This window comes from Gorilla gorilla, chromosome 15, assembly GCF_029281585.2.
Source record: "Gorilla gorilla gorilla isolate KB3781 chromosome 15, NHGRI_mGorGor1-v2.1_pri, whole genome shotgun sequence".
NCBI lineage: Eukaryota > Metazoa > Chordata > Mammalia > Primates > Hominidae > Gorilla > Gorilla gorilla.
The window spans coordinates 67,282,711-67,305,145 of NC_073239.2; the positions used below are offsets into that span (position 1 = coordinate 67,282,711).

General features: G+C 42.9%; 1 protein-coding gene across 11 annotated transcripts in view; it reads right to left on the reverse strand.

The window, feature by feature from the left end:
* CDKL1 (cyclin dependent kinase like 1) overlaps positions 1-22,435 on the reverse strand; it is a 71,057-nt gene that overhangs the window by 4,045 nt on the left and 44,577 nt on the right. For 4 of the 11 annotated variants that reach the window (XM_019009690.4, XM_055361469.2, XM_063698305.1 and 1 more), the window contains 6 exons: positions 14,537-14,609; positions 11,685-11,775; positions 10,589-10,789; positions 8,481-8,563; positions 4,129-4,185; positions 1,100-1,999 (listed from right to left, as the gene is read on the reverse strand). In XM_019009690.4, the coding sequence (XP_018865235.3) occupies positions 1,643-1,999; positions 4,129-4,185; positions 8,481-8,563; positions 10,589-10,789; positions 11,685-11,775; positions 14,537-14,609 (862 nt within the window). In that variant the 3' untranslated portion in view covers positions 1,100-1,642. Of the gene's footprint in view, positions 1-1,099; positions 2,089-4,128; positions 4,186-8,480; positions 8,564-10,588; positions 10,790-11,684; positions 11,776-14,536; positions 14,610-22,435 lie in introns of those variants that run through there. The other 7 variants (XM_004055148.5, XM_055361471.2, XM_063698307.1 and 4 more) reach the window with 3 other exon arrangements.

Here is a 22,435-nt window from a genome sequence, read left to right on the forward strand (position 1 = left end):
GTTAACATTATTGGGAAGAAAACATAGATTTACAGGAGTTGAGAGCTTGCTGAGATCTTAGGGATCATTTAAGCCAACGCCTTGTCTTACAGCGGAGAAAACTGATAAACAGAGCGCCTAGGCAATTTGCCTACTTACTCTCTTCCCTTAGTTAAAAAGGCAAATCAAGCATGGCACAGTGTACACTTGTAGTTCCAGCTACAAGGGAGCCTGAGTGGGAGCATCCCTTGAGCCCAGGAGAGCAGCCTGGGCAACATAGCAAGACCCCCATCTCTAAAGAAAAAAGACAAACTGCTTCCTTCAAGCTTCCTGAAAATGTTTGAATTTATTGTCAATGTCGAATGAAAGAACACACCTGTATTTTTTGTATTGCACTGTATGTCCTTCGGTGTCCCTAAAAAGGGAACTGTTTAGTACTTTTACTTTCTTGAAAAAAATTTTTCAGCCATTGTCCTCAGAAAAGTGCTTTTTAGTACTTTTAAATCAGTTGATTCTTTCAGGATTTAAAAGCAGTACACCAGGCCAGGTGCGGTGGCTCATGCCTGTAATCCCAGCACTTTGGGAGGCCAAGGCGGATGGATCACCTGAGGTCAGGAGTCGAGACCAGCCTGCCAACATGGCGAAACCCTGTCTGTACTAAAAATATAGAAATTAGTTGGGAACACTGGCACGTGCCTGTAATCCCAGCTACTGGGGAGGCTGAGGCAGGAGACTCACTTGAACCTGGGAGGCAGAGGTTGCAGTGAGCCAAGATCATACCACTGCACTCTAGCCTGAGCGACAGAGTGAGACTCAGTCTCAAAAAAAAGCAATACACCAAATAGTGGAGTTTCCCTATTTTTTCAAGTAGAAATATTTCCATCAAAACCTTTTGCTCTTGAATACAAACTAATACTGAGATAAGGAATAATTCTGGCGTGGGGGGTGGAGGAGTCTGTTTCTGGCCTGTTTTGCTACCTGGATCACATATGATGGAGAATAAAACATTAATTTTGTAACTGTGATCTACATTAGGGCCCTGGAGTTCATGCTGTACTTGTTCCTCATGGACCTTTTTCACCCTTTTCCCTCCTCCCAGCCTCACACACAACACCCTGGTACCATTCAGCATGCTGGGCAGTGGAAGCTGCAAAGGGAAAGACTAAGGCAAGATAATGTATAGCTTAAGGAGTACCTAAGTAGATCCCGAGGTTACCCAGGATCAGTTGTGGTTCCAACTACAGTTCATTCTAAATTATTACAGCTTTTGGCTTATGACAAGATGCTTAATGTAAGGCCATTTTATACCACTCAGGATTCTTCACAGTCTCCCAGTGTGCAGTTTGGATGCTGTTCTCTGGTTAAATGTATTCAGCTGATACCACCAAAAGCACTCATCACTGTATTTGCCCTAGCCAACTCTGACAAAGGATCAGGGAGGAAAACAGCTCCTTTTTTGGACAAACCTGGAGTGTTAGTTTTAATACTAAAGGTGTACATGATGACACGGAACTGCATGGGGAAAATCTGATTTCATTTTCCAAAGCCCAAGAAGTCTGCTCAGCTGGACTCATACTCATGTACCTTGTTGAGACCTGTGCTCATGCAGGCCAGAAACCCTGGCCCCTGTGTGGCATCAGGAAGCAGCAGGACAAGGGCACCTTTAGGATTCAGGGAGAGGGGGCTTCAGGAGACAGATGTCCCTGGGGCCCTGGTTGATAGATCCTATGACCTGTCTCCTAGTGCTGGAATGAGGATGCTGGACCTGAAAGCCACAACTGCCATCCTCAAGTCTAGATTCCAACTCTCTGTACCAGGTGGCAGGTAGGAGATCATTTGAAATTATAACCTTGGATGTTTCTGTAAAGCAGTGGTGCTTTCGGCTCTTTCTTAGGGTCTTCCTTGTTGGTTTGTCATGTTCTTTTGCCAAATCTTCTATTTCTCTGATGTTTTCAAAATATGGGTGATGCAACAGCTGTTCACATGTCAGCCTTTCAGTAGGGTCCATGTGGAGACAGCCCTAAAAGAACAGAAAATTCCTTCTTCTTACTTCTTCAAAATTGTATTAACTTATTAATGTCATTTTTTTCTTCTTTGAAAGATGAAACTCTTCAGTTGCAATAAGAAGGGGGAAAAGGCAGGAAAACACACCAGTCATGATTTTAGTTCCTTCCAGTCATTCCTAAATGGTGCTCACATATTAAATAAACAGTTTCTAGAAGCAGTAATGAAAAATCATTTTCTCCACCTTATTCTGTTCTTGAAGCAATTGGTACTCTTCCCTGGGAGAGTAAGATATAATTTGAGTTTACCTCAGTGGCCAAATGGGGTAATCCATTTAGCCAGTTTGGTCCCTTGCATGTACTTTGTAAAAACTAGTGTTTTTATTTTAAAAATGATATTTACACATGATAACAAATACAGTTCATACAGCATACAGCAAAGTCTCCACCACTGTAGGTGTTCCCTTCACCCTTCTAAAATCAGCTACTCTTTTTTTTTTTTTGGTGTATCCCTCCAGAAATAGTTGATGCATTATAAGTATATATGATCATGTATAGGAGAGGCATAATGTACATGCCTTTATATTACATCATTCTTAACTATTTTTGTTGCAACTAAGTAGGCCATGGAGCTCATTCTTGGATAGATTAAATTTCACAACTACATACTCGAAGGAATTGACTCAATTTTTGTTGGTTATGTCAGAGGTGTTGAAACCACAGCAACTCCATCTTGAATAGGGGCTGTGTAAAATAAGGCCAAGACCTACTGGGCTGCATTCCCAGGAGGTTTGGCATTGTTACTCACAGGATGAGATAGCAGGTTGGCACAAAATACAGGTCACAATGACCTGATGATAAAACAGGATGTAGTAAAGAAGCCCGCCAAAACCAAGATGGCGATGAAAGTGATGTCTGGTTGTCCTCACTCCTCGTTACACACTAATTATAATGTGTTAGCATGCTAAAAGACACTTTCACCAGCACCATCACAGTCTATAAATACCATAGCAATGCCCAGAAGTTACCCTAAATAGTCTGAAAAGGGGAGGAACCCTCAGTTCCAGAAAATCCCTGCCCTCTCCTGGAAAACTCATAAATAATCCACCCCTTGTTTAGCATATAATCAAGAAATAACTGTAAGTATATTCAGTTGAGCAGCCCACAGCACTGCTGCCTATAGAGTAGCCATTCTTTTATTCCTTTACTTTGTTAATAAATTTGCTTCCACTTTACTCTGTGGACACGCCCTGAATTCTTTCTTGCACGAGGTCCAAGAGCCTTCTTTTGGGGTCTGGATTGGGACCCCTTTCAGGTAACAGTTACATTATCATTTATATTAACTCATTATTTAATACATCAGTAAATAAATAATTTTTAAACCATGTGGGACATTGACTGTAACTTGCAAACATTTTAGTTGATACCATACCTCGTTTTACATAAGAGCTATATTTCTAAAAATGTATATATATAAATATATATATCAAGTTTTTAAATGTACTTCAAATGTACCAGGGAGTTAGCTATTTAAAAGGATCCTGCAGCTAAGGAGTTTCTGAAGAAAAAGTTCCCTTTGTAAAACAATCACCACCCCCCTGAAATTTCTGTTTTGTGTAAATTTAGACTTCAAATATAATGTTAGGTTTATTTAAAGTGGAAAATACTTGCAAATGTTTTCACTTAATAGAATGTGATCCATTTAAAAAAATTGAAAATATACTTTTCCAAGGAGAATTTTTTTTTTTTTTTTTTTTTTTTGAGACGGAGTCTTGCTCTGTCACCCAAGCTGGAGTGCAGTGGTGCAATCTCAACTCACTGCAACCTCCGCCTCCCAGGCTCAAGCAATTCTCCCGCCTCACCCTCCTGAGTAGCCGGGATTACAGGCGAGCGTCACCACGCCTGACTAATTTTTTTTATTTTTAGTAGAGACAGTTTCACCATGTTGACCAGGCTGGTTTTGAACTGACCTCAAGTGATCCGCCTGCCTTGGCCTCCCAAAGTGCTAGGATTACAGGTGTGAGCCACTGCCCAGCCAGGAGAAGAATTCTAAAAGAAACACTTTTCATTGCATGGATTGACATAAGTAATTCAGATTCCCCAATGATGACAACTGCTGTTGTCTGTTGGAAGCCATGATTTTTACCTTTAGGAGCCCCAGGGCAGGATAAGAGATGTTTGGGAATTTTAATTCAAGTGGTTCCTGTTGAAAAGAAAAGAGGTTTTTAATTTACAGCATGTATCCAAATTAAGGTTACCTCAAATTAAATCTTTTGATAGAAACATTTTCCTGGCACCTTCCTCACGTCCTCCACCCTTTGCCCACCCAACCTCCTGCCCAAAACAGTCTCCCTTTGCCTTTTTCACAAGCTTTCTCTCCCCACCTCCAAATTGCTTTTCCAAATTTGCTTCCTAACTACTCCCTTAACTTCCTGCTCTGATACCAATGGAGATAGCAAATTATAAATAAAAATACTAATTAAAAAAAACTTTTCTGAGCAGTTTTTTTTTTGAGGGGGTGGGGGGCTCAATTTATATAACTTGCCTTTCCTGAGAATAATTTTTGGCATTTATAGTGTGATTTATAAAAAGGTAGCTGGCTGGGTGCGGTGGCTCGTGCCTATAATCCACTCAGGGAGGCCAAGTCTGATGGCTTGAGCCCAGGAATTTGAGACCAGCCTGGGCAACATGATGAAACCCTGTCTCTCTAAAAAAAATACCAAAAAACTAGCCGGGGGTGGTGGTGTGCGCCTCTAGTACCAGCTACTTGGGAGGCTAAGGCGGGAGGATGGCGTGGGTTTGGGAGATTGAGGCTGCAGGAAGCCATAAATGTGCCACGACACATGGGCGACAGAGCAAGACCCTGTCTCAAAAAAAAAAAAGGCAGCTCTAATTCTAATTATATAAAGGGAGCTGCAAAATAGATGTTTTTACCCTACCCAGGTGAACAGATGCTTCTTGATTTTCTGGAATAAACACTGTTGTCTCCTCCCACTAGGGCCTGCTGCTTCCCTTCTCAGCCTGCTGTTTAAACAGTCTCCTGTGGAGCATTCGTCAATCTCCTTTTGGCCGTATAAGGTGATTTTGCACCAGTCACGTGCTGGAGACAATCAGGAATAACACTATAAATGGGAGGAATGCCGAATGTCAGGCAGACAAACAGGCCAGTTAAAGAGACATACCACTGACAAAGGCTAATTGAGCAGAGAGGCTGAGAAAATAAGAGCCAGCCAAGCTGAGCAAAATAAATGACTGCAGTGCATTGTGTGTATAAAAGTGGCAGTGTGTGAGCTGCCGGCTGGAGTGACTGACCAGGCTCATCTAATCAAACAGTCCTGGTGCTGTGGCCAACTTTCACAGTACAGTATTATTTTGGACAGGCAGCCAGCTCCCAATAACCAATTCTGGATTGTACACATACTAATCATTGATAAGAGTAGGAGAGAAGAGCCTCTGTTTCAGAGTTCCCTATGTCAACAGGAGAAAAAAAAATCCTAAAGTAGGTTTGTGTTAGCCCTTGACAGTAGCCCCTGTTGCACCCTCATACTTCCACTCATGCTCCATAGCTTAAATATTTCTCTTGTTCTTTCTGTCGGTTGAATCTGAGCATCACTGGGGTTTGACGTGCCATTGCTATATCATCGAGCTCTGCTGTCTCAGCAACAATGTGTGGATGAGGCCAACTGGTTGCCTGTGATACGCTGGAGCCCATCCTGTGAGCGTTTCACAGCCCCAGAAGCAAGCAGGCCTCCCTCTGTCAGGGTTACTGACAGGCAGAGGGACTGGGGCACAGATGTTCAACCAGTGCAGCCCCTGCACTGCCTCTTCCTGTGTTTCTGTCAACAGGAAATCTGCAGGACAATCTCTGGGAAACCATGGGAAGCTTCTTACATTTATGAAACCTGGGTTATTTCTGAGGCTTCACCAACAGACAAGTGAACAGGAAATCACTAGGGATATTTAGTGCACAACTGGGAATGTCCAGATCACAAGCCAGATGGGTCACCTCCCATATGTCAGGTGTCATTCCTGCCCCTCCGTCCCAGCAAGACCCACTTTGAATGCTAGTGCTACAGGAGGAAGAGGCAGTGGAGAAGCAGAAACCTTCATTGTGGGACAAGCCAAGAGGTTAGGGAACAAACAAAACACAAGTGGTAGAGACAGAACTTCCATCTGAAAACTGAAGGGTTTAGTGAGCGACTGGAGGGCTAGTTTCATTTTTAAGATACCTTCCTCAGTAGAAACTCAAGATTTCACAGACCTTAATTATGCTCTGAAATGTTTTTGATTACAATACAGGCTCATTAGAAGACATTCAAAAATATAAAAAATCATAAAGTTACCCCAAAATCCCACCCAAAAGAGATATCCACTCTTAGTATTTTGATATATATCCTTGCAGCCATTTATTTCACAAATGTAAAAAAAAAAAAGCTTTGTGATTTCCCAGATGTTGTCACATTATTTTGTATTTATATATGTAAATATATGTATATATGCATTGTGTGCATATTACATTTTTATTAAAACTTTGTCAAATTATACATACTGGTTTTTTTGTTTGTTTTGTTTTCGTTTTTGTTTTGAGACAGAATCTGGCCCTGTTGCCCAGGCTGGAGTGTAGTGACGTGATCTCGGCTCACTGCAACCTCCACCTCCCAAGGTCAAGCCGTCTTCCCACCTCAGCCTCCCAAGTAGCTGGGACTACGGGTGTGTGCCACCGTGCCTGGCTAATTTTTGTATTTTTAGTAGAGACAGGGTCTCATCATGTTGCCTAGGCTGGTCTCGAACTCCTAGGCTCAAGCGATCCACCTGCCTCGGCCTCCCGAAGTGCTGGGATTACAGGCGTGAGCCACCATGCCCAGCCTACACTGTTTTACAACCGTCTTTTTTTTTTTTTTTTTTTAACTACATGGTATTTCTTATTTTTAGAGACAGAGTTTTGCTCTGTCACCCAGGTTGGAGTGCAGTGGCATGATCATAGTTTACTGTAACCTCAAACTCCTGGGCTCAAGTGATTCTCCTGCCTCAGCCTCCCAAGTAGCTGGAGCTATAGGCATGTGTCACCAACCCCAGTTAGTTTTAAAAATATTTTGTAGAGACAGGGTCTTGCTATGTTGCCCAGGCTGGTCTTGACCTCCTGTGCTCAAGCAATATTTCACCTCAGTTGTCTCCTGAGTTGCTAGAATTATAGGTGTGGGCCACTGCACCTGGCTCTGTATGGTATTTCTTTTTTTTCTTTTTTTTTTTTTTTTGTTCGGAGACAGGGTCTTACGTCGCCCAGGCTAGAGTGCAGCGATCTCAGGTCACTGCGGCCTCAACTTCCTAAGCTCAGGTGATCCTCTCACCTCAGCCTCCTGAGTAGCTGTGACTACAGGTGCGTGCCACCATGCTAGGCCAACTTTTTGTATTTTAGTAGAGACAGAGTTTTGTCTTGTTGCCCGTGCTGGTCTCGAGCCCCTGATCCACCTGCCTCAGCCTCCCAAAATGCTGGGATTACAGGCATGAGCACACCTGGCCTGATGAGGTATTTCTATTGTAAGGATATACCATACATAATCCCCTACTGATGGAATACTAAAGGAAATAATTTCTATTAAATAATGCCCCATCTTTATGCTCTTGGATTATGGTTTCACAGGAATAAATTGTTGGAAGTGGATTAGGGGTATAAACATTTCAAATTTTTCTGCTTTTAAAAAATGGGCTTCCCCCATTTGGGTTGGCCATAATAGAGGGCAAGCACCAGAGTAAGGCTAGCTAAGGAAGTTTTTATTTATTTATTTTTTTTTGGAAAGAGTCTTGCTCTGTCGCCCACCCAGGCTGGAGTACAGTGGTGTGGTGCAATATCGGCTCACTGCAACCTCCACCTCCTGGGCTCAAGCAATTCTCCTGCCTCAGCCTCCTGAGTAGCTGGGATTACAGTCATGTGCCACCGTGCCTGGCTAATTTTTGTAATTTTAGTAGAGACAGTGTTTCATCATGTTGGCCAGGCTGGTCTGGAACTCCTGACCTCAGGTGAGGTCTCCTGCCCATCTCGGCCTCCCCAAAGTACCAGGATTACAGCGTGAACCATTGCACCCAGCCCAAGGAAGTTCATTATGATTTTTCCCATGGTCTGGAGACCATGGGCATAGTAGAGTAGGGAATTTGGACAATGCTGGGGAAAAACTAGTTAACTTTACCTTGATAGGTCTAGGTCTAAAAGTTGGTTGGCTCTAAGCTACCTAGGTTCAACTGCTAAAAAATGATAAAGGACAGGTGTGGCTCCAGCAGGCAGGCAGCGCTGCATTCCTATGCAACAGGCTGGCTAGAATCTGTTATCAGCCTCTAAATTAGCAGTAAGGCTAAAGTCTCGCTAGCCAATTTGTTCCAATTTTCTTTTTCTCTGTTAGACTGACCTCCAATGCAGGGTGAGCCATGGGGCTCAGGAGGTGAATAACAACCAAAGCCTAGCTAGCCTGGCCTACAGAGCTCTCTCCAAAATGGGTAACTCACCATATCTTCAGGGTCTGGAATTTTCACTCCACTGAAGTACTGATTCGTGCTAAACACTTGCTGGTGCCTAGGAATGAGATCCCCTTTGGACAAGAAAAAAAAGGTAAGTGAAATTGGTTAGCAAACACTGATCTATGGTTTTCTTCCATCAATGCTGTATTTGTCTGTGCCCATATGTATGGACACTGCAGTGTTCTTGGGCAATCAGAAGGAGAGGCATTCAGGCAACCCACAGCAACCTGTATTGATCCCTACGGTGGACAGCACACTGTGTTAGGCACAGAGGAGGCAAGCAGCAGAAACTGAGGGCTACAAGCTTCTTGCTCTCAGGTTCTTGTTCTCAGAGCCTACAGTGTACTGAAGGAACCCAAACCAAACAACTCAGAAGCACATGCACACAAATAAAATAATGCCTTTTAAAAAACAGCAAAAGGGCAACAACCACAAATCAAAATCATATTAACTGAATCCTGATAGGTGAAGATAAAATTTTATTGCCCTAGCACTTATAACAGTGTCTAACATAGAGCAAGCACTCAATAAATATTTGAAGAAGGAAGAGAGGGAAGGAAGGAAGATACAAAGGAAGGGAGGGAGGGAGAGAGGGAGGGAGGGAGGGGAGGGGAGGGGAAGGGAAGGAAGGAAGAAATCACGGATTTTCTAGCTAGAAGGAATACATTTCCACATTGGGACCATCTTTTCTTATTTCACCAGTTAGCAATCACATGGAAATCCCATTTCATCTACTGTTTAGAAGCACTTACAACGTGACATAATGAAACAAGAAGAGTATTTCTATATTTCAGGGGACTCTAGGAAGCTCCTCCTGCCCACATTTCCGTCACATCAGCTAAAATCGCCTTTATGTAAAATTCTGTATTACACTTGAAGAGGGATTTTGTTCAGAGAATATAGGGAGATACTCAAGATGTTCTCCTGGGGCACAACCAGGCCCATTTCCCAGAGCACTGTGGGAGTTCCTACTCCAGGGTATCAAATTATTACTGATGCATCCTAGAAATTTACCTCTCACTCAAATGCAAAAACTGCTGCCTCGCCTCATTTTGGGTGAGCAACCAAAATATACCCTCAATGCCTTGCCCCAGATCTCAGTGAGCAGCATCATGAGCACAATTCCTTGCACCTTAATAACCTTCTTCCTCCAGTGCCAGAGGGGTGACATGGGGAGGCTGTCCTAAAATCACTAGAGGAAACACAGCCAAGAAAGGCTGAGTGCCCCTGGAAGGCCTATAAAACGCCTTCCATGTCACCCAACAAAGTCAAGCTATCAGCAAACATTTATTGCCTACAATGTGTAGACAGTGGTGGAGGGTAAGCAGAAATATAAGACATGGTCTCACCATCAGGAAGTTTACAGTATCTTTGGGAAGATAAGATTACAAGGGAAGGCATGGCGATGGCAGTTCCTACAAGAGTTTAGAGGAAGAAAAGTTTACTTTAAACTGCGATACTCAGGCGAGTAGTGTCTAAACTCCCTGACTTTGGAAGAGGGCAATCACTACTGATGGGTTTTTTTTTCCTCATCTTCCCTCCCTTCTCCCCTGCCCTTCCCCTCCACCTCCGAGGGTAGAGAGAAAGGAAAGGGCACTGGGGTGGGAAAGCAAGACGGACTGAGTGACATTACAACTAGCTTTCCTCCTGACACTTAGAAGGTTGGGAATCATTCTCCATAGAGTCTGAATAATCCAAACTAGTCAGGCAGGCTGGGATTAAGGACATCCAAATGAATTACCCCATCATCATAAACAAGGTAAACCATGAAAGCATTCTGTAAACTGCTAAGCCCATACAGAAATGTGAGTTTTTATTGTTGTTATTGTCATTATTAATGTTTTAACTTGATCCAAACTGCTCAAGAATCTTGGGTTGTTTTTGGACAATGAGTAAGTACTCAATAATTGTTAACTATTTTAATTAAAACAAATATGGCCACCTTTAATGGAGTCATTTAAATGAGGCTTCGAGTTTTCCTCTTTCCTAACTAATGCCTTAAAGGGCATTAGGTGAGACTGAGAACTTGGCTCTGCCCTGCCCCAACCTGGGGAAATATCCAGTTTTCCAAAAGGTGGGACAAAAACACCACTTACCCAAGGTCTTCCTAATCAGATACAGCTGATCCACATCCGATTTTCCTGGCCACAGAGGCACTCCTGACAGCAGCTCAGCAAAGACACAGCCAATTGCCCAAACATCCACCGGGGGGCCGTACTGCGTGTCCCCCACCAGCAGCTCAGGGGAGCGGTACCACCTGGTAGCCACGTAGTCTGTATAGTAGTCACTCGGTCCAGCTGGCCAGTGATGGAACATGGAAAACAAAGAGCAGCGGAAGGCTGGAATCAAAACTGAGGGGGAGATCTCAGAAGTCAAGCCTGTGCCCAATTTTGTGGCCTTTCTATATCGCTGGTTCTCAATTCTAGTTGAGAATAAATAAATAAATAAATATTTTGTAAATTACTGATGCTCAAGCCACACTCCAGTCCAATTAAAACAGAATCCCTGGGGAGGGTCTGGGGGGGGCGTTATTGGGCTTAGAATTTAAAGTTCCCTGGGCACGGTGGCTCACACTTGTAATCCCAGCACTTTGGGAGGCCGAGGTAGGTGGTTTGCTTCGGCCCAGGAGTTCGAGACCAGCCTGGGCAATGTGGTGAAACCCTGTCTCTACAAAAAAAATACAAAACTTAGCCAGGTGTGGTGGCTCATGCCTGTAGTCCCAGCAATTCAGGAGGCTGAGGTGGGAGGATCACCTGAACTGGGGAGGTTGAGACTGTGGTGGGCTGTGACTGTGCCACTGCACTCCAGCCTGGGCAACAGAGTGAGACCCTGTCTCAAAAAAAAAAAAAAAAAAAAAAGTTCCCCAGGTTATTCTAATCTGCCTCCAAGGTTGAAAGCCACTATTCTAAAGTAGCACTTCTGAAAAGTATTTTAGCAAGAAATGGTAGAAATCAGGGAGGTAAGATACTTTTTAATAACTACTTTACTGTGGTATAATTTATGGATAGCATACATAGGTAAACCACTGTATTATCTACACATTTTCAGTAATTACAAAATTATAATTTATAGCACACTTATGCCCTAAGTATACAAGTACTAGCTTGTATACTTCTAGAGCATTTAGATCCTTTGTTGTATCAATAACTTTTTCATTTTTTATACTTAACAAAACAAAATGTCAATACTCACTCAAAAGCCGAGCAAATCCAAAGTCACAAAGCTTAATCACGGAATGTTTTGTGATGAGGATGTTTTCTGGCTTCACGTCTCTATGTATGCACTAGTGTAACAAATCAAAACAAAAACAATATTAAGGCTGAACTATATATGGGATAAATGAAACACATGACTATTTAGCAAATATTGGATAAATCATTTAAATCTCTCCTTGGCCTGTTGGACAACAGCAAAAGAGCAGCCTAAAATAAATCTAGTACCATGCCTGTCAGAGCCTGAATCATCCCAAATTCCTAAAAGGCCCAAAAGAACCAAGAAGAGTGAAAGGAAAATGAAAGTAGGGTAGCCGGTCTTAGCAGAGAAAAATACAGGACACCCAGTTAAATTTGAATTTCAGATAAACAAATAATTTTTTTAGGATAATACATCCCATGAAGCACTTGGGATGTACTTATACTAAAAGTTATGCTTGTTTATCTGAAATTCAAATTTAACAGAGTGTCCTGTATTTAATCTGACAGTTTTAGGTGAAAGGGAAAATGTTGAAAGGTCCGGGTGAGGCTGCATCATGGTTGCAGGAGCTGCAAATTGGTGCATAAGCAGAATTCACAATTCAGTTGTTTAACTGTGAACAGAACACAGTCAGCCTCGTAAACAGGACAAGCCCTGGGCCTGCTGAGATAAGCTGGGAAGAGAAGGGCGGCAACCACAGCTTGCCAAGAGATTTCCCTTCCAGCTCTGACATTCATCCCGACAAGATAAACAAGAGTAGGCAGCAGCCCTCACCCTCTGGGGAGAGTCGCTAGATGTCAGCTCTGTCCCACACACAAGTGCTCTGAGAGCTGCAGCCACCCCTCGAGATGCGGCCCCCCCTCCAGAATTTAGACTCAAATCACCTGTGGTTTCCAGCCCACAGCCAACATTCTTAAACAGGGTGATCTTAGAGAAAAGAACGTTTGAGAATCTTCACATGATTTTCTCATTAAATGACAATTTCTTTGGCAAAGAACAAATCAACAACCTAATTAAGAGTTACTTTTTTTTTTTTTTTTGAGTTGGGTCAAAATACTGCTCAGGGTCCCTAATAATCTTCCTCTTTCCCAAGTGTTTTCCTCTTAGCAGGAGAATGCTAGATCGTTTGCAACCTGAGAGACCCTCTTTGGCCTGCAGCCTGAAACCCTGGGGTTATTCTTAAGAATCTGGAGAGGACTTGGGTTCTTCTTGGGCATGACCAGTTCTCACTCCAAAGGACCTTCAGGATGAGAGATCAGTGTCAATGTTTCCCCATGGGTATTTATTATCCTGGAAAATATGGGGGAAATAAAACAACTTTGGGATTTTATTATAATCGATCTGGTTCTTAGCAATTAACATCCTGAGATCTCTATTCTTTTTACCACTGGCTTCACATATTGCTATAAATGGGTACACCATGAATATCATGATGACATATGGTCAGAAGTACTTGTAAGCAAGCATGTGCTCCTATTCTGTTCTGGGAATTCTTTACAAGTTTCTGCACCCACCCCCATCAGCACATGGAGCCAAACAGGGTGTCTGGGGCTCTCCAGGGAACTGTGGTATGCATTATATTTGTTTTTAGCATCCCAGATCTGCCCTACCAGGGTCTTGGTGCAGTCTCTCTTGCTCCCCCATCCTAAAACCTGCTCTTGAAAGAGTGGTAAGTCATAGTAACTAACAATATGGGTGTCCACTCTCCCCTGTGTATTACAAGGATTATAGCCTTTAGCTAGTTGGAGGCTCCTCAGGGAGAAGTGCTGTCTACTCTCATACTTCCTCCTTCCGGGAATGCAGCATCAGGAAAAATCATTTGGAACAATATAAAGAAGGAGATTTAGCCCTACCACCTAAATTGACCCTGGCAGTTGAGTAGGATAAAACATTGCAGTGAAATTGCACTCATGGCCAAAACGAAGCTCTAACTTTGGAATCTGGTTTCTATGCACAGTGGGCAGTATTGTATTGGATGGGGCAGCAGGCTTCCCAGCACCTGTGAAGTCACGTCACCTGGGCAATAGTCTACTATGCCTCTACCAGCCGCCTGTGGCCAGGAGTGTCACAGGCTTTCAATAGGTTGCTTGGTTCGAGACTCGACACTCATATCTCACCAAAGCAGACACTGGCACTTTGCACTGGGTTTGGGGTTCCACCTACTGCAACTGACATACTGCAGCTAAGCAGGCATGAATCACCTGGGGTTTTCCCCAATTTCATAGCCTTTTGGGAGTACAAGACCACATAGACTCCAAGTGAATGGGGTTCTACCTTAAATCTGAGTAGTTTCTAAGCAGTATAAATGTATGACTACTTTTTTGTTCTTTGTGGGGTTTTTTTTTTTTTTTTTTGAGACAGGGTCTCATTCTGTCATCCAGGTTGGAGTACAGTGGCATGATCTTGACTCACTGCAGCCTCGACCTCCCCAGCTCAAGCGATCCTTCCACCTCAGCCTCCTGAGTAGCCAGGACCACAGGCACGCACCACCGCACCCAGTTCATTTTTTTTTATTTTCTGTAGAGACAGGGTTTTGCCATGTTGTCCAGGCTGGTCTCGAACTCCTGGGCTAAAGTGATCTGCCTACCTTGGCCTCCCAAAGTCCTGGGATTACATGCAGGAGCCACCATGCCTGGCACTAGTTTCTTAAAATCATAAAAATGCATGTTTTATATAACCTGAGCAAGAAGGAATAGCTAGGTTGGCATTTTTAGCCTATACTTACCCAACCAGGCTTATGAAGATTTGGGTAAAAAATTTTACCCACAAAAGTGTGATATAAACTTTGTACAAGGCTCCACCTCAGCTTAAGGGGAACCTTATTGCTTTTCAAAAGAGATCATGAGACTTACATTGTGTTTATGGCAAAAATTTACAGCTTGCAGTGTCTGCCAAGTTATGCTCTTCACGAGATGTTCTGGTACCCTAATAAAAATAAAGCAGCACAAACACATTCTTTAGTGTAGCCATGGAATTCAGCTCAAGAAAAGAAAAAATAAACCAAGATAGGCTTTAGTAGTGAAAAATCTTAGGTGACACATAGTCATCTTACTCATCAATCATTCCATGAATCCAAAATGTAAAAATATGCGACCAGCACACAGCTGAAGTCTAGGGACAACAGGTTAACAAAAATGCAAACATCTACTTCTTTGGTAAGGACATGAAAACCTACAGGGATTTCAACAAGTATTTATAACCACCTATCTCAAACATCTGTGACACCACTGGGAAACTGCCTGGTAACTTAAGCTCCATTTTCACAAGGAACTTTTATTGATGTAAAGTTGTTACTGTTCAGCACAAAAGATGCTGTTTATTTTCTCAAGTTGCCCCAAACAGATAGCCTTGAAGCAGGACTCATCTTCCATGTGTGGGCATGTGGTCTCTCAGAGCAGCATTGCTGTTGTTTGTTTGGTTGGTTTTTTAGATAATGAAGATTTTACTGATTATAGCAAAGAGCTTTACATTGCAAACCATTCTATTTGTTTTTAGCATCCCAGATAGGCCCTACCAGGGTCTTGATGCAGTCTCTCTTGCTCCCCCCATCGTAAATTGTTATTAAATGTTAATAATAATTTAAAAACCTGGGGCATCCTGGTTCTTTCCCTATGCTGCCATGGCAGCCAGCTGCAGCCCAGTTATATCTTTCTACTCTCTCCTCCATCACCACAGCTAAACTTCAAGCCACTGCTCCCAGTACTTCTTCCCTGACTCACATCTTATATTACCAGGGCAACCAGTAGTTCCAGAAGGTACTTCGTGTGAATTAGAAAGAGGCACCTCGCCTGGAAACATTTAAAACAACAACAAACCAAGGCAGGGAGTGTAAGAAACGAACCACAGAGAGAGTGCATTTATTTTCTGAGACCCCAACCCACTGGCTGGACTTACTGTTTTGATAAACATTCCACAGTGTTGCTGTGGTCCTCAGCCAAAACGAATAAGTAAATCAGGGAGGAAGCTCTTGAGTAGCTGTGTTAAGGGGACTACAAAAAGTCACTTCTAGCCTCTGAGAGAGGCTACAAGGCCACTGTTGTCACAGGCCAGACGTTCAGGAAATCCTTTCAAGCAGATCAGGGGGTGTTTGAACAGAGAGTGGGATCACATGAAGGAAAGGAAGAGGCCACTTCCAGGAAGGCTAGTTGGGACATTGCTGGACCAGGGCTATGTCCCTGTGTTTGAAGTTGCTTCTCTCCAAATTCTCTTTTCCTTGTTTGAGCGGCATATAAGCATAGATGCTAGAAAAAGTCACTGTCGAGAAAAAAGGCTTAGAAAAATGCAACTAAGATGAGACATTAGGGGGAATGCTTTTCCCCAGCCTCCACTTTTAATTTTTTTTTTTTAGGGTCAGGGTCTTGCTGTGCTGCCCAGGCTGGAGGCAGTGGTGCCATCATAGCTCACTGAACTTTGGACTCCTGGACTTAAGGGATCCTCCTGCCTCAGCCTTCCAAGTAGCCTCTACATTTTGTCCAGAAAAATGGAATATATTTTGATTATTCAATAAATTAAATTTTTGGGTTTTTTTTGAGATGGAGTCTTGCTCTGTCACCCAGGCTGAAGTGCAGTGGTACAATCTCAGCTCACTGCAAACTCTGCCTCCCAGGTTCAAACGATTCTCCTGCCTCAGCCTCCGGTAACTGGGATTACAGGTGTGTGCCACCACACTCGGCTAATTTTTGTATTTTTAGTAGAGACAGAGTTTCACCATGTTGGCCAGGCTGGTCTCAAACCCCAGACCTCAAGTGATACGCCCGCCTCAGCCTCCCAAAGTGCTGGGATTACAGGTGTGAACCACCATGCCCGGCCTGCAAATTAAGTATTAATATAGGGTTGCCAGTACCAGGCAACTTTAGTTCCTACAAACATTTCCCCAAATAAATTATATAAAAGGAGCATATAAAAGTAAATTATAGTTGCATATCATTATTGCTCCTTTAATCCCCAGCACAGCTAATCCCCAGAATTACAAAACTCTCAAATGTAAAAACTCTGTACAAACTACTTAGTGCCATCTTGAATTGGCTACTCACTTCACTTCTTTACTCAGTTTCTTTTCTGTAATGCAGAGGCCTCAGACTCTGAGATCCCTTTTAGCTGAAACACTCATAATAAGAGGGGCCAGTTTTTCACTGTTGGAGAAGGGAGTTACAACTATAAAAAGGGGAAAAATAGATAGAATATATTCTGTGGTGTTGGATTGAGAGAGAGAGAGAAAGAGAGAGAGAGAGAGAGACAGCGTGAGAGTGCTGTGCTAGAAAGGGTTGATCACCTTATATAGGATGGCCCAGAAAGGTTCTCTGGTGAAGGGAACATCTAAAATAGTGGTTAAGTGGTGAGAAGTGGCCAGATTTGGGCTATATTTTTAAAATAGAGCTTCCAGGATTTTCTGAGGGATTGGATGTGGGAGAAAGAGAAGAATCAAGGAATGACATCAGGTTTTTAGCTTGAGTAACTGGTACACGGCGGTGCCTTTTACTCAGGAGAACACTGGAGGAGAAACTGGTTTGGGGGAAGGGAATGCTTACTGGACACCCAAAGGAAGACTCTGAGTCAGCGATTCTACATTCAGAAGGAAGGTCAGGCTGGAAATGTGAGTTTGAGAATCATAGCATATGGGTGGTATTTGGGGCCTAGGACTGAATGAAGCCAATTAAGGAGTGAATCCAGCTAAAGAAGAGGAGCTCGGAAGGAAGCTGTGAGACCCTTCCCCACAGAGGGGCAGCAAGAGGAAGGGGACCCCACAAGGGCACCTGAGTTGAGAGCATCAAGTGAATAAGACAACACTCAGGAGAATACAGTATCACAGAACCAACTGAAGAAAGTGTGTCAAAGGACTTCTGAATTAAGATGATGGATTAAGCAAGCCCAGCTAATTTCGTTCCCTCCTGAAACCTAACTAGAACTACGCTGAAGACTTCTAAAGACAAAACCTCACAAGGTCAGAGAGGACAGGAGAAGAGATAACAGCAGCACAATGTGGAATCCAGAAAGCAACTGAATGAAAGATAATTAACTTAACAATCCTAGAAAGCAAAAATCTAAGCCAGGAGAGGGAAGGTGGAGAACCAACCAATTCATCCAGAAAGAATCCTCAAAAGGCTCGGGAAGTAGCAGCCAAAGTCTCTATGGAACTAGGAGCTAAGGAGTATGGAAAAAACTGTTTAGAAAATAATTAAATCCCTAGATCCCCTCCTCTATCATTTGCCCATAGGGAAACACTCTCCACTACCGGGCGGAAGGCTGGAGCTTTGTTTCTGGAGAGGATAAAGCAGAGGACATTTGGCATACGTGAGATTGTGGATACCGTTCTGAAAATGTGGATACGGTTCTGAAAACAGGGGATTAAAGGACTGTACACATACCAAATGCTGCATGCTGGGATTCCCCACCCCTCTTCCCTCACTAGACTCTGGGAAACCCGGCAGGCAGACTTCACTCTCCAGGCACAATATGCAAAGACTTTTTTTGGGAGAAGCTCAGAGGGAAAGCTCTGAAGATTCTGACACTGGGGTTCCACCAGCAAATGCCCCAGCTAGAAAACCATAGTGAAGCTCAGAGCTTCCAGTAGTTCCTTATTCTTAACTATGAGCATACAACCAGAGATTATATGATGCCCAAGAAAAGCCTCTAGTAAGAAAGTAGAAGACCAGAACAAACAGAAAAAAGCAACTTAAAAGAAACAGAAATTATGGTGGATGAAGAGAACATTTTTAAATACCATTAATATCCTCAGAGAGAACAGGAAAGCTGTTGTATCCATGAAATAAGAACAGGATACTATAAGAAAATGGGAGGACCAGTTCAAGAGTCCACATCCCAATAATAGAGGGTAGAGAAAAAGAAAATGGGTAAAACAATGAACAGGAAGTCAATAACAAAACAATTCAAAAATTTTTTTCTGAGGCAGAAAAGGCCCAGCAAGTGCCAGGATAATGGATGAAAATCAAGACCCACTCATGAGTTTCATAATCAAAAACACTGAGCACAAAGAGAAGCTCCTACAAGTTTCTGGAAAAAGAAACAGGACTTCACAAGAGAGCAGAAAATAGAATGGCATCAGGCTTCTTGGCACTAGAAGATAGAAGACACTAAAATAATGACTTCAAAAATTTGAAGGAATATTATCTTCAACCAAAAACCAACAAACAAGCCTATATCCAAACAAAATGCCAATCCAGTGTGAGGATAGAATAAAGCATGTGAGGGCAAGGTCTCAACCTCTTATTTGTTCCTGTACCTCTCATCTATTCTTTCTCAGGAAGCCCCTCGTGGATGCAGTCCACCAAAAAGGAGCAGTCCATTATCAAAGAAGAGTATGTGGGCTGGAGACCCAACGCAGGAGGGAAGCAGCAGGAGTTTCTGGGAGGATGGCAGAGGGAGATGACGGGAAAACTGCACTCCAGGTGGCAAAAGCAACCCATCCTGACAGGACAGTGTGACACAAGAGCCATGCACAGTAAGGGGTGTCATCGCCATGCCCTCTGCCTCATGCAATCTTAAATAAATATGAATATATTCAACAAACTTAACAGCTCTGGAAGAGTCTGGGTGACTGGCTGGACCCTTCAGGCTAAGGCAGATGTTTTGATATTCTTTGTTCTTCTCTCTTGTCTTTTTGTTGTTGTTGTTGTTGTTGTTGTTGTTGTTGTTGTTGTTGTTTTGAGACGTTGTCTCCCTCTGTCACCCAGGCTGGAGTGCAGTGGTGCTATCTTGGCTCACTGCAACTTTCTCCTTCTGGGTTCAAGCAATTCTCCTGCATCAGCCGCCCAAGTAGCTGGGATTACAGGCACATGCCACCACACCCAGCTAATTTTTGTATTTTTAATAGAGATGGGGTTTTGCCATGTTGGCCATGGTTGGCCAGGCTGGGCTCGAACTCCTGACCTCATGTAATCTGCCTGCCTCAGCCTCCCAAATGCTGGGATTACAGGTGTGAGCCACCGTGCTTGGCCAATACTTTTTTTGCAGAAATGGGGGTCTTGCTGTGTTGCCCAGGCTGGTCATGAACTCCTGGGTTCAAGTGATTCTCCTGCCTTGGCCTCCCAAAACACTGGGATTATAGACATGAGCCACTATGCCTGGCCTAAGGAAGATGTTCTTAAAATTGTAGCCCATGCTAGCAAGGCTAGGGAACTCATTCCACCTTAAGGTATTTGTTTCCACATTGGTGGTAAATAGTGGTTGTGGCTGAGCTCTAGGGCAGAGTGGGGAAGGGCTAGAACAGGTATGAAGAAAAGGGGCTCAATTCCTTCTCATTCTTTACTCCCTTTAATAGCTCTTCTAGCTCAAAAGCAAGCTCTCCTTTCAGAGCAATCATACATAAGCTCAACCTTAACCTATGAGAGAAGAAGGGGCTTGAGCTTTTCTCCTGGGCCTGGTTCTTCTCTGCCATGGGATTAGGTGATTGAACTTTAGACGAGCCATATATATCCCCAGCTTTTCTTCCTAGTAAATAGTACTCCAAGGGAGCTGGACAGGATCCAACTTGGGCCTTTTGGACTCCCAGCCAGCTGGGCCTGGTCTGGTGGGCTTTAAACTCCTGAAGATATCAGCTCCCCCGACCTAGAAATGAGAGTCGGGCAAGGTATGAGAAAATCAAGCAAGGATCCTCCCTTTCTTTTCTGTCCCACACCAAGATGGAAGGGGCTCAAGAAGGCACTTCCATAGGTAGTCAGGTGGTCTTCCTTGAGGCCTTTAGTTCGGTTGCCTTGTTGAGAGCTCCAGTTGTTCCTCCAGAGCCCACTGGGCTGTTGCCCAGCTCCCCAGAGGCACTCCTTCTGGGGAGGGCAGAATGGAATCCATCTTTCGCTAGTGGAAAGATGTGGAGAATGGGCACACTGCTGAGCTCTCCACTGGTGTGACCTCATGGCATTCTTCCTGCCTGCTTTGTGAATTTTCTTTCACCCCCCAGGAACACAAAGGGTTCCCAACTGCTTGATTCTAAGGAAGGGTGTGGGCGGGAGAGGGGGGTGTCATTTGAAATCCCTGGAGTCTAGATTTCTGTGTGATTATATCATCTTTTTAACCAGTTAGAGATGGATGTACTTGGTCAAAATAAGCAAGTAAACCCAGAAAGAGGAAGACAAGAAATCCAGGAAGTAATGAATCTGACCACAGAGAAATGCGGCAGGAATTACAAGGATGATGGCAAAGGGTAATCCAAGGGATACAGCTGGACAGCAGGTCTTGAGTACAACAAGCCAGACAGAAGGAAAAGGAGGTTTAAAGGCCAGACATTACCAAGAAAAAAAAATGGAACTGATGGATTACCTGATGTAACTATCCTGTGAAAATGTACATTGAGAGGCTATTAAAATGAGTTGGGGTGGGGCGCAGTGAGTGGCTCATGCCTGTAATCCCAGCACTTTGGGAGGCTGAGGTGGGCAGATTGCTTGAGCCCAAAAGTTTGAGACCAGCCTGGGCAACATGGTGATATCCCATCTCTACAAAAAATACAAAAAATTAGCCAAGCATGGTAGCAGGCACCTGTAGTCCCAGCTACTTAGAAGGCTGAGGTGGGAGGATTGCTTGAGCCTGGGAGGCGGAGGTTGCAGTGAGCTATGATTGGGTCACTGCACTCCAGCCTGGGTGACAGAGTGAGGCCTTGTCTCAAAAAAAAAAAAAAAAAAAAAAAAAAAAGGTCGGGGGAGGGAATTAGCAACAAGATTAAAGAATGTCAAGCAAATTTTAAAACAATGCAAGTGTTAATTTGAGGAAAAAGTACAAAAGGAAGCCATAGTATGGTACAATGCTCAGCTATAAGTAATATTTACATAGGCACAATAATGGGAACAGTGAACATTAATGTAACTATTTTGGAGGATTAGAACAGGAAGCAGAGGAGATAGTGATTTCAGGGAGCTAAATTTTCATCTCTCACAATAGAAAGCCTTTGATGTCTAAAAATTGATATTTTGAGATATATTAATCACTCTTTTACATTACATTATACTGCTGGATTTGATTTGCTAATAATTTTGCTAAGGATTTTTTACCTAAATTCTTGAGGAATATTCATCTGTCATTTTCTTTTCTAGAAATGTCTGTCTGGTTTTGGTATCAGCATATAGTGGCCTCATAAAATGATTTGGGAAATGTTCCTTCTCATATTTTCTGAAAGAGTTTGGGTAGGGTTACTATTATTTCTTCCTTATATGTTTGATAGAATTCATACATCAAATATTTTAATAATAGAACCTAAGGTAGCACAATTATAAGGAAATCTATATATATATATAAATCCATATCTTTGGTGAGAAAGTAAATTGGTTCTGTTTGGCAAAATTTACAACTCAAAAGTACCAATTTGAGAACTTCTAAAGGAAAATTACAAAAGAAGAAAAATCTATTTGTAGGGAAATTTTATACCAGAATCATTATCAAACCAAACACTGAAAATGACCTCAGTATTCAACCAGAGAGGAATAGTGAGAGATAATAAACTTAATGTAATATTTTACAGTCATTGACAATAGATCTAAAAATTATAATGCAACATATATAGAAAATACATAGAAAAGAATATTAAGCGAAGAATAGAATTGAGGGGAAAAACAGCCATCTCATCACAGAACACAGAGAATGTGGTGCTTCGTTTGGAAAAGCTTGGCTGCCTTCGCCGTCTTCAGGCTTGCAGACACAGACACTCAATTTTGTCAGCATACCAAGACAGTATCCATTTCAAAGGGGCAAGTGAACATTAAACAAATTAACTAGCCTGTCATATAAAACTAGAGTGCCAACGTATT